At 38.9% G+C, this 12,997-nt stretch overlaps 1 protein-coding gene across 6 annotated transcripts in view; it reads left to right on the forward strand.

Annotated features, from left to right (window-relative positions):
• The first annotated feature begins 6,351 nt into the window (after positions 1-6,351).
• ICE2 (interactor of little elongation complex ELL subunit 2) overlaps positions 6,352-12,997 on the forward strand; it is a 68,765-nt gene continuing 62,119 nt past the window's right edge. For 2 of the 6 annotated variants that reach the window (XR_004625607.1, XM_002922960.4), the window contains exons 1-4: positions 6,352-6,484; positions 7,206-7,346; positions 7,440-7,573; positions 9,556-9,660. Coding sequence is in view for 2 of the 6 variants with exons in the window: in XM_002922960.4 (XP_002923006.1) it covers positions 7,533-7,573; positions 9,556-9,660 (146 nt within the window). In the remaining 4 variants the exon portion in view is untranslated. Of the gene's footprint in view, positions 6,485-7,205; positions 7,347-7,439; positions 7,574-9,555; positions 9,661-12,452; positions 12,489-12,997 lie in introns of those variants that run through there. The other 4 variants (XM_019803476.2, XM_034660897.1, XM_034660898.1 and 1 more) reach the window with 4 other exon arrangements.

Below are 12,997 nucleotides of genomic sequence, written 5' to 3' on the forward strand. Positions count from 1 at the left end.
ACCTTATTAGAAATGCAGAATTCTGGACACCTTCCCAGACCTTCTAAATCAGAATCTGCATTTTTATAAGATCCCCAAGTGACTGGTTTGCATACTAAAGTTTAGGAAGTACTGATCTGTAGTACAGTACTTTTTTTTTTAAAAGATTTTTTAATTTATTTATTCGACAGAGATAGAGACAGCCAGCGAGAGAGGGAACACAAGCAGGGGGAGTGGGAGTGGAAGAAGCAGGCTCACAGCGGAGGAGCCTGATGTGGGGCTCGATCCCATAACACCGGGATCACGCCCTGAGCCGAAGGCAGACGCTTAACCGCTGTGCCACCCAGGCGCCCCAGTAGTACAGTACTTTTTAAAATATAATTCATTTCTGTTTGCTGAGGGAAAAATGTATAGAAGGGTCAAGCTATCCTTTGGATCAGAGAAGTCAAAGAAAGAAATTTTAACTTGTGAGATAATATCTATTGATTGGTCATAGCCACCAGAAATGCAGAACTGAGGATTCTCAGGCTGCTTGCTGTCTCAAAGGAGGATGCCATGACTGATTAGTGGTATCTGCCCTGATATATGGGAGGGGAGAAATCCAGAATGCATACCATACTTTGTAAAATTTGCTTTGGAAATCATTAAAATGGGAAGTCAGAAGTGATGCCAAAGACTTTAACAAATCTGACTTTACCTGAGCTGTCTTTGCCCTACCCCACCCAGCCCAACCACCTCTTGAGTGGATTATATAGGAGTAAACTAATAGATTCACAATAAGCTAAGTATCACACTATCTGAATGATGCAAAACACCTCATCATAAATTATTTTGAAAGTAATGTCAAGGACATCCAAATTATAAAATATCTTGAAGTCAGAATAAAGGCAACTGAGTTGGGATTTTCCTCCACGTTCATACTATAGCAACTAAGTGTCCCTTGTACTCGGTAAAATAAATATGTGAACTGATCCCAAAAGTTGCTTCATGTGACAGCCCCTAATTCTGCTTTTACTTCCAACTGCCTCAGAGAAGAGGAAGAATGAGATTATGCATGTGAAATATTTGTAGATTGTCAAGTTCTATATAATTATAAATATTTACCACCTTCCAGTATCTCAGGAAATTGGGAATTAATGGACATAATGGAGTTCAAGTTATAAAATCTGTCACCTCCAGGCCTTTGGCCAAACCCATGCCCAAGCTTCTTCTGATAAAAACAATGGTTTACACTCTCCTCTCCATGCTGGACTAACTTGCCCAGCTTCAAGAAGGATACTGTAACTGGAGCATAAGAGGGATTTCTCACCATTCTGTATATAATGATCCCATGGGAGAAATAGAAAGGAAAACAAATGTCAGGTTAATAACCTCTTGGGGAAAAGCAAAAGCAATAATCACAGTAAGACCTGACCACAGTATGTCTTGGTTGGTACTGTTACTACTAAGCTTTGTCTCATGAGGCAAGATCAGTGTAGCCCCCCAAAATTAGACATCCACTTTTAAAGTGCCCTTGGATCAAATGGACCAGTGCAGAGCAGGCCTTGGCTTCTCGTGACAGGTCTGTGAAAAGACCGTGTGCTGAGGAGGGTAACTGCTGATGTGCTGAGATGCTGCACATGTTCATGTCACCTTCTGAACAAGAGACTGGAGATGGGGCCCCCTACTGTTCAAAGCCATGGTCTAAAAGAGACCTTTTATCATATAAGTCACCAGAGACAAGAAGAATAAAAACATTCTTTCCTAAGAGATTTCAGGCACACGGGAGGAAGCAGGGAATTTTTGTTAAGAGAACACTCCTGGGTCCCAAAAGAGTCAGATTAATGGATCTTCAGCTTTTCTTCAGGCAAGCCTAGACTCTCAATATTGGCAGAAGCCTACTCCTAAATTAACAGGCACTCTGTAATGTCACTGCACCACTAGTTGTGAGCTGGAGAAAAGGCCCTTTTTAATTTTCTAATGTCATTTACTTCTGATGTTGGAAAGAGATGAACGAGCCTTAATACATTGACTTTGCCTCTGGATTTTTTTCTTCTCAGGAAGGGGACTATTGCCTCCAGTACAATACGGTCATGTCTCAGCAATCCACTTATTGTTTATCCACTTGATGGGCTTCTCAAACAACATTTTTAATTCCAGGATGACCTCCTCTTTTTGTGGGGGAGAAGTTGCTTCAACTATTAATTGTTCTGTGCTTAGAGAACAAAAACTAAATTTAAGATTAGCCTCACCCAAAATTGTGATAGTAACCTCCTAACAAATCTCACTCCACCTTTTCCATCATTCTTTCTTCACCCCTCCGGTAAAATACATACTGTGTTCTAAAGGCAAATCTAAATAATTGCTTGCTTATCTTACTTGAAATGATCTCTTCGGTCATCAGCCTCTCTCTGTGGGAGAGTTAGAGGCTCCCTATAAAAGACCAGCATTCAGATGAACAGTTAGTTCCGGTTTGTCTTGGTTTCTTTGTTTTAGTTCAGGGACCATGTAACACAGAACACTATGAAATTTACTTCACAAAATACCTTCTGAGTGGAAAATTTTTTGAGCATGTTAGTTATTCTCCTCTGAAACAGGATAGCCTGGACCAGAGCATTATGCTGGTTTTCAGGAGTGATGATAATTCCCTCCCCACGTGAAAATACATTTATTGCTGAAAAGCCAGGTTTGAACAAACTACTGTTGGCAACAGTATTTCCCCCAATGGCTCTGAATCTACTCCTAGATCGAAACCTCTTTCCTAGAGAACTGTTTCTGGATTCTCACTTTGAGAGGACTTTATGGATGATCGGACGTTCATGAAGCAATTCCCTGAGTGAAGTAGTTGCCACACAGTAAACTCTCCAAGGCTGAGTTTATCCCAAATCAGGCGGAGGAAGCTCATTAGCTGAAGGGGAGGAAAATGACTCGGTACTAATAAAAAAATAGATGATCATGTGTATTTCTCTGTCTTGACCTGGTCCACAAGAAGAAAGACCCATCTGGAAGCAACTGTAACAACTTTACTTCGCCAGGTGGTTGCTGTTTTAAGAGTTCTTTTTGAAATTTGGCTCAATGAAACATTTTGTAAACTCAAAATAAGTACCTACTGTTATAAATTCTTTTAAAATGAAATTGATTTCTCATTCAACTTCCGTGTTTGTTTGTTTTTCAGTTTAGCAAGAATGGAAAATGAAATCTTTCTTCTGCCCAAAAATCGACCAAATAAAATGGTATAATCACTTTGAAAAAACAGTTTGGTAGGGTCTTAAAGAGTTAAACATAAATTTACATACAGTCCAACAACTCCACTCCTTGGTTTCTGCCCAAGAGAAACGAAAATACAAATTTCACACAGAGATTGGTAATCAAACGCTCATAACAACATTACTCATAATAGCCCAAAAGTGGAAACCATCTAATGTCTGTCAACGGTTGCATGGATAAACAAAATGGGGCATATCCATAAATGAACTACAATTCAGCAACAAAACTACTAACACCTACTGCAACATGGATGATGTTAAAAAATATTCTGCCAAGAGAAAGAATCTGTATTGCATAATTTTATTTATATGAAATGTCCAGAAAAGGCGAATCTATAGAGATGGAAAGCAGATTTGTGTTTGCCTGGGGCTGGAAGGTGGGAAGACAGATTAACTGCAAAAAGGCACAAAGGATTTTTCAGGGTAACGGAATGTTTTAAAACTTGACAGCATTGACTGACGGTTGCAAAACTCCATACATTTACTAAAAATCAGTGAATGATACAAGTAAAACCGGTGAATTTTATGATACATAGATTACACGTCAACAGAGCTGTTTTAAAAGTATGTGCACACAGACGCACACGCAGAGACACACACATATACACACACAGACACACATACACACTGATTTCTCCATCACCCAGAGAGTAAAGTGCAAATTCTGTACCACAGCATGAACACTCTCTCTATCCCCCTCTCCCTTTCCAATCCGATGGCCTTCATTTTCCACACACACAAGAATGCAGTAGCTTTTCCCCTTTCCCAGGACATGCAGGGCTGTTTCACATTTCTGCACTTTTTCCCCACCTGAAAACCCATAACTCCTTCTCTACACAGAGAACCACTCATCTTTCAAGACGCAGTGTAAATTAAACTTCTCTGAACTGGTACCTAAGCTGTCTCATCAGGATAAGTTCCTTCCTCGTTGTGTTCCCATAGAAACGTTACGTGTATGTGTGCATGTGTTGAGTGCGTGTGTGTGCGTGTACCATTTCTTATTTGTATTATAATCATTTGTTTTCAATGCCACCTCCACTGTGGGTCTCTGTGTTTTTTAGAAGGCAGGAAAAAAAACCCCTATATACTAACGACTATTTCATGTCGAACATTTACTCTTTGCAATGTACTTTTTACATGTTACTTCTCATCCTCGTAACAACCCCGTAGGCGAGATATTACTGTCTCCATTACCCAAATGAAGAAACCAAGGCTCAAAGAGGAGACAAAAGATGTGTAGGATCCCACTGACAGTATTCAGGAAAACTGAGATAAAACCCATATCAACTGGACTCCAAAAACCTATGTTCTTTTCGCTAAACTGCTTCTGGTTCACAAGTAGAGCATAAAGAAGAAAGGATACATATATTTAATGTATTGTAATGGCAGGAGTAGTAAGACCTGAGTCTTAGTATCCGTTCTATCACTGATCATTTAATGTTGGAAAAGTCATTTGACAACCTGGGCCTCAGTTTCTTTATCAGGAAAATAAGAAGTTGGACAGGATAATCTCCAAAGTTCCACTGGTTCTAAAAATTATGATTCTATGTGCTATCTCACAATCACCGGGAAACAAATACACCAAACCAGAGCATGCTCTTTGTTGATAAACTGTAATCTCAACACAGGTCATGTCTGATGATGTTACCATAGCACACTACTATGCGCTGATCCCAGCAGCATAAGTGCTTGAACAATTCTTGTGCTGTTTCTTAAGCAGCTGTTAAAGAGCAGGACAGGACTCTCAATTCTCTGACTGCATGCTTTATGAGATAGTATCCAACAATTAAACTTCTACACTGCCTTGACCTCCATCTCTGTCCTAGCACAGGCAGTCAACATCACTCACCTAATAAATAAATGCTACCTGCACAGTGCCCGGCATTGCTCCAGCTGATTTGCAAGTATTCACAAGCACTGTCTCCTAACCTGCCTCTTCCCTACAACTCATTCGATACGTTGCCAGATAAACTTTCCTGAAACATAGAAACTCCCTCTGTGTCATTCCTCTGCTGATAAGCAACCTCCCCCTCCAGCCCAGCATTTCATTTCTTATACAATAAAGTCAGAATCCTAAGTCTGGCTTACAAGTTCTTCTGTGGCTTAGTCCCAATCTATTTTTCAAACCCTTTTCCTCTACCACTCTTTATAGTCCTTGCATTCCAGGAAAAATAAATTACCTAAGGGTCACTGTATTCAAGGAAGATTTTTAATATAATTTCTATACAGACATAGTTTTAAACAATATCATAAATCATTGTAAAATTTAGAACATGCTTTCCTGCTAGCATACAAACTGGACTCTGTTCATGCAATAGCTTTGTGTGGCTTCTTGTGCCGGTCTTTCTAGAATGCCCTTTCCCATCATCTACATATTTCAAATTCTTCAAATGAGCTGCCATGTCAAGTGCCTAATATGGTAACTGACATGTAAGTATTCAACACATATCTTTGGCTATTCAAAGCTGCTTTCTGTCCCTCTTACTAGTAACTTCTCTCCCTCTCTGAACTCATACGATCTCTCTTATGGAGCTTACTACTTTCTATTTTGTTTTATAATTATTTAATGTGAATGATCAAAAGCTCTTGGAAAAACGAGTATTTGTCCTATGTGTACCCAACACCAAACACAAATTGTAAGAGCTCAATAAATCTTTCCTTAATGAACGAAAATACAATTAGTGGGAGCCACCAGAGGGGTTGCTGGTAAAAACTGACATCTGGAAATGGAGTGGGGTTGGAGTTGAGGTACTATTATGTGCCAAGGTACTATTATGAGCACAGCTTCATCCATTATTTCACTTAATCCTTTCAAAAACCCTAAGTAGGTGCTAATAATATCTCCATTTCACAGATGAGGAAATCGGGTTAGGGAAACGAAGACATTTGCCTAAGGTTACAACCAAGTCTGTTTGGGTCTTTCCAGTATTGTCCTTGTCGCCTGTCCCTCTTCTAATTTATCACCCACTCAAGTTCGAGGGCTTTCTAAGACAACAAAGAGCCCCTAATCCCTTCCGCGGGCTGAGCTCTGGCAAACCCGGCCTCACAGTTACCAGCCCAACTGCTCGGAGTACCGGAGCGAAAAGAGCACGGACCCCGCCCGCCGCGTCGCCGGTGACGTCATTACGCAGGGCCGAGACGGCGCGGCCACGTCCTTTAAATAAGGCCTTACGAGCGCGCGCGCGACAGTGTGAGGAGTGGGGTGGAGCGTGTGTGGAGTGGGGGCCGCGGCCCGTGCGAGAGCCGCCGCGGACCACGAGGTGGGCGGAAAAGATGCCTTGCAGCCGAGACGCGGAAGGGAGGGCGCTGCCTAGCAGGCGGGCACGCTCGTGAGGGCGGGAGGAGGGAACATGGCGGCTCCCTCGGCCGGGCCAGGACCCTCCGCTCTAGATTTTGGCGCGGCCCCTTCCCCCGGCTTTGCTCGCCCCTTTACTTGCCTTACTGGAACCTTGTTTCTCCTTCCTTCCCCTTTCCCTCAGCCATTCCTTTTGTCCTCATCAACTCTCCCTCCCCAGCCCCAGACGGGGTCACAATGTGAGAGGTGGATTATGTGGGGGCAGGTCAGGCCCGTCAGGTACCAAGAGACGGACTTCTAAATTTGACTGCTAGTTTCTAACATACCACTTTATCAGTACATTTGGGATGACAGGAGAAGCACAGAACATAGAGTGGTCAAGTCAGATTTGCCGTCCTAGTGATTCCTCTTTATGATTCTGAGAAATGTCATTTAAGTCACCTGGACCTCAGCCTCCTGAAAAGTGAGGTTCTTTTTGAAAGATTCTTGATACGCAGGGAGTTTTTGTTCAGCATTGCTTGCCAGAATCTGTCCCATAATCGTGTATGGTTGGGAAAACGGAAGCAAGATTTTTTTGGGCAGTAAGGGAATAGAGGGGAGCTGAGTTGACTTACAGCCCCGTGCTCTTAAATGAACTAGTATGTAAGCAATGAACACCATCTAGTTTTGACTCTTTATTTCCACAGTGAGTGTCCTGAAAGTTATGTTACTGGAGTAAGTTAAATGGAAAAGGACTCCTACATCAGCATTGCTGTTCTGCTGCAAAGAACCTTGGGAATATTTATCTGTGTGCTGTATTCTGTTTTAGGTGTCCCTGTCAGTTGAGGGTAGGTGTTACAGGTTCTTCCACACCTAAGTTAACAGCCCCTGGCCCCCACCCAGTCACCTGCTTTTGATCTTGACCTTTTGTTTTTCCTCAGTTGAGCGTAGATTCTGGAGAAATTCTGCCTCTGTTGGAGTCTGCACTGCCAGGCAGCAGAATTGTGAGCTAGAGTGAAGCAGAGTCTAGGAATATGAGCTCCATGCTGGCCATGGGTGAACCAAGGCTGAACTGGTGAGTTACATCTGTTTGAAATCTGAAGATGAGTGAAGTGGGACTGGTGGCTGGATTAGGAAAGGAGAATTTCTGGCCTGGAGAGATTTGGAGGAAACAAAAAGGAGATAAAAGTTTAGTGGCTCAGAATATGCCCTGGTCTTACCTTCACATACTGAGCACTTTTGAGTCGTAGCTGATTGCACTTCCTCTCCTAAAATGACAAAAGTTGATCACTCTGAATGCTACTAGGTATAATTTCATCATGTATTTATTGTTTATTTTTGGTCTCTTAGTGAAGGAGAGAGGCTAGAAATCTCTTGCGTCCAAAAACCTTGCCCATTTCTGTACAACTAATAGAAAGACCCTCTTTAAGAATGGACAAGCTTCATTTTGTTATATGAGAATCTACATCAAGTGATAGTATAAATGCATAGACTGTGTTTTAGAATTGTATGAGAACTTCACAAATAGCAGACTTGGTAAGTGTAGTTTTGTAGGGATCTAATACATGTGCTGCTCTAAATCAATTTAACACAAATTTACTGAGCATCCACTCTTTGCTAGCCGAAGAGAATACCAAAGTTACAAGAGATTACAAAGATGATTTAAATAGTACCTGACTGATAAGATTCAATCGGTATGAGCTCAATAAGTATTTTTTTTATTGCAAACAGTGCTCCCTTCCCCCAAGGAGCTCACTGTCCTTGAGCCCATGAGCTTGTTTTTGTATGATATGCAAAATCCTTATAACTTAATGAGCTTTCACAGATATAGTACCATAACAAGTAATAAATTACACTGTTGCATAGCAAGTAAGACATTCTAATTTTTTTTTAAAGATTTTATTTATTTATTTGACAAAGATAGAGACAGCCAGCGAGAGAGGGAACACAAGCAGGGGGAGTGGGAGAGGAAGAAGCAGGCTCCCAGCGGAGGAGCCTGATGTGGGGCCTGATCCCATAACGCTGGGATCACGCCCTAAGCCGAAGGCAGACGCTTAACCGCTGTGCCACCCAGGCGCCCCAAGACATTCTAATTTTTATCATTTATACTTTAACCATAGTTGTGGGTTTTTTGTTTGTTTTTTGATAAATACCTTTAAAAACAGTGAGTATGGAGCATTCTAAAGTTTCCTATTTTGGGAATGGGCCAGCCAGAAGTTACCATTTAACAGATTGTTCTATTGTAAGTTTTAGGAGGTGTATACATTTATGCTCCTTGCTATAAAGAATGTGTTCAGATGCAGCACAGATGGTTTTAAATGCCATTGACATTGTGAAACCAAATGTAGTTTACAGCCTTTGCACAGTATTGTAGCCCTTGGACCTACCTTTTTCCACAGAATCTTAATAATCTTTGTCCTTTCTAGGTTATGGTTCTCGTTTTTAATTCCTTCAACCAGCATTTATTGGTTCCTTATTATATGGAAACCATTGACTATAATGTTAGTCTCTAATTATGATGTTATGGAAAATCATATAAGACCTTAGAAGTGGTTTTAGCAGAGGCACAGCGTTTATCACATTGGCCAAGTTAATGAAAATACGTAGGATATTTAGTCTTTGTAGTGTCTTGTAACCTGGTACAATAGTGCATGAAACAAAACTAAATTGAGAAGCTTTTCTTTCAGCAACCCAACATCTTAATGTTATGCCCCAGAACCTGAGGTGAGCCCTGCCCCTGACTGACTCTTATTGTACCTCACTGTGTTCTATCTTTAACTCTTAAGTATCTCTGACATTTAATTGGGTATTAATGGAAAAAGCAAGGCTGATTATTTGAACTGGAGAATTTCAAAATGAGCCTAGGCTAAAATCTGTCCAAGTAAAACATCCAAACTCAAACATCTGATACATGAAATTAAAATTATTAAGAGGTGATTAACTGGGAAAGGGGCTCTAGGGGGCGTGTAGTTGTAAACTACAATTGTACCATTATGCTGCTTAGTCTAGCATGAGATTTTGAATTGTCAAATATAAGTAAATTACTTTGTTTCACAGGGATGTTTCCCCAAAAAATGGCCTTAAGACATTTTTCTCTCGAGAAAATTATAAAGACCATTCCATGGCTCCAAGTTTAAAAGAACTATGTGTTTTATCTAACAGGTAATATATTTATTTATTTAGTTGTTTATTTTCATATTTGATTGTTATTTTTCTGGCAATTGAAGTTTTATATCTATATCCACTATTAAACATTCAAATTATAAAAATGTAAAAATTAGAAAATGGAAGAACCCAGTACCCAAGGATGACTAGTCTTTGGCGTATGTGTATTTATAGATATAGATACAGATATATAGAGATAGAGATATAGATATATAAAAACAAAAATGAGATCATGCTATAAATAATATAAAATACTATAAAACTGTTTTACAGTTTGCTTTTTTCATTTAAAATAATATTCATGTATCTTTCCATGCCTCTGTATATAGCTTAATCTTCTTAATTGTTGCATAATACTTCATTATATAGATACTTTTTAATTCACTTAGTCTGATATTGCAAAATATGTTCCTCTTTTTTTGTAATTTTAAACAATACATTGATGAAATTCTTGTAATAATTTTTATAAGATAAATTCATAGAAATTGAATTGTTCAGTCAGATGGCATATGCATTTTATCTTTTAATAGATACTGCCAAATTGCCAGAGATTTTTTTCCTCTCTCATATGAACATGCCTATTGAACGATAATTTTCCCTTCTCACTGCTTACCTGCCTGTAACAGCTCTTCTTTCCTTTGTGATTGGCTGTTTCTATTCTATTGTGGATGAGTCTTGCAACCAAGTAATTGGGTTTACTAGAATGAACTGTAGATACGCGAAGTGAGGAATTGGGGAGCTTCTCTAGAGGAACTCAACATTTATTTTCATCCTTCTCCACTCATTTTGCAATTGAGAAAGCATATTTCCAGCCTCGGTTTGGAATGGGTCCCCATCTGTTCCTTGCCTTCTCTGTACCCTTCCTGTCAATTAGCATCTCTTCCTACTGCCATATTTTCATTCTCTCTTGATCAGTGTTTAAAGGTGCTCACGTATTTCCTGTCTCAATCCCTGGAGTCCATGTTACTTTGTTTCCTCTTCTGTTGTTTGTACTTAGATTTCTTTAAAAACTTGTATGTGTTTACTGGGAGAAAATGAGGGACAAAATGCTATAAGATATGCAGAAAATGTTTAACAAAATGGCAATAATAATAATTCCCTCTCTGTCAATAATTACTTTAAATGAATTAAACTCTCCAGTCAAAAGACAGATTGGGAGAATAGATTAATAAAACAGGATAAAACACTTCACTGCACATCTCACTGCATTTGCTTTCACTGAACATCCCTCTAATCTGGCCTCCACCCTCACTAGTCTACTAAAACTGCTCCTCTCAAGATCATCAGTGACCTCCCAACTATGAAAATAACTCACTCTCCTAGTTTTCTGGTGATGGTGGTATTTCTCAGTCTCTTTTGCCATCGTCATTTTCAGGATTGCCATACTGGATCATTATATTCTTTGGAGCTTTTAGAAATACTGATTTGTACTCTCAACTCAGACTTTTGAATTTGAATCTCTAAGGATGTCTGTGGAATCCATTAATTGACCCCACTGATATTCATTTAGGTTGTTTCCATTCCTTTCCTATTAAAACACTGAGCATCATTTTTATACATATGCTGATATAAGTAGGATAAATTCCTATAAGGGGGTATGTATATGTTTTTTATTTTGATAGATACTCCCAGAGTGCCATTAAAAACATTTTTTAAAAAGTGCTTTTTTGATTCATCAGATGAATAAATAAGTTCACATAAAAGCAAGTAGATGTTGTAGTAAAGAGGCGATTTAAGGGGCGCCTGGGTGGCACAGCAGTTAAGTGTCTGCCTTCGGCTCAGGGCGTGATCCCGGTGTTGTGGGATTGAGCCCCACATCAGGCTCCTCTGCTGAGAGCCTGCTTCTTCCTCTCCCACTCCCCCTGCTTGTGTTCTCTCTCTCGCTGGCTGTCTCTCTCTCTGGCAAATAAATAAATAAAATCTTAAAAAAAAAAAAAAGGCGATTTAAAAGCAACATTCTTGCCTAAGTGCATAATTATAATGTCTTTGCTAATATCACCTATAGAAGGTTGAGTAGATCCCATATAAATGCATCTATGGATTTTTAAAACTATTTTTGTTATTCAACTTGTACCATTTCTTGAGGATAACTTAATTACTTTTTTAATTTCTTAAAACTTATCAAATAAAGAATTGTCTTTGTTTATTTGAATCAAAGAATGCCTACCAATTCTACTATCCTGGAACAGGAGGGTAAGCATGTATATCTTTACCTTTTTTTAAAGGTAAAATGAACATTTATCTTGAAAATACAAAAAACAAAAACTTCTCACCACTTTATGTACTTTTATCTCAGCTTTCACCTTTTCAGACTAAAAATTTCTAATACTAATCTTCATCCTGCCACTGCTTCTTAATTTAATGGTTCTTCTCAAGTTTGGCTCTAGTCAGTATGTCGTAGGTATGGGTTATAGTCTGAATTATGTAAGGGAAGTGACATCTTGCCGGCAATCGGGTACAGCTTTTAAAATACTTTCTTCTTAGAATATGCTTGTTTTTCTTTAGATTTCTGTATTAGCACAAAATAATTTATTAATATAATTTGCCTTTTGGCATAGAAAGAATAATGACATAAGGCATCAATTTCATATGTTTCTAGTCTTTTTGCTCATGTTAAATTTTACTAAGTTTTGTTACAGTAAGGAATGGATTTTCGGACTATTTACGGATATTTTCTTGATGGAAAAATTAGGAAAAATGTAAAATTTTTATTAGCCCTAATTTTGTGTTTTTTGTGTTCTCTAACATATTTGGGAAAATACTTCTAATCACTCTGCTTTCTACAATAGGAAGTTTTTATTCAGCCCTTCTCCCTCTACTGGAAGGTAAACATTTACCTTTTTTTTTAAATTAAAGTTTTGGTTGTAGACACCTATAACTGAGTTTTGAGCCAACAATGGGGAAAGTAGCTTCAAATAAAATATGAAATTTTAACATGTTTAATATAGAAAAGTATAAATCAAATTCAGGAGGTTCAGGTAGACTTTAGATGGGGGCTAGAAGCACCATTTCCAAATGCTACTTAAAGAAGCCACCCAAACCAGGAGACTTAAAGGATAGGAGACTAAAAGTTTGGATTCTGCTTTTTTTTTTTTTTTTTTTTTTTAAGAAACTTTAAGCAAAAAAGGAGAATGGGTGGTTGACAAAATGAAGGGGGAAAACTTCAAACCATCAACTAAAATAAAATATAATGCTGTAAATGTGGATAGAGAAACCCTGTCAGATGCTTTTGGTTTGCACCCTGATGAAGATTTTGACAGCACTGCACTTGGAAATGATCTTGATGTGCTGCCATTTCGTTCTTTGCTGAATGTAGCCAATTTAAGCTGCTAGA

This window comes from Ailuropoda melanoleuca, chromosome 5 (assembly GCF_002007445.2).
Source record: "Ailuropoda melanoleuca isolate Jingjing chromosome 5, ASM200744v2, whole genome shotgun sequence".
Taxonomy (NCBI): Eukaryota; Metazoa; Chordata; class Mammalia; order Carnivora; family Ursidae; genus Ailuropoda; species Ailuropoda melanoleuca.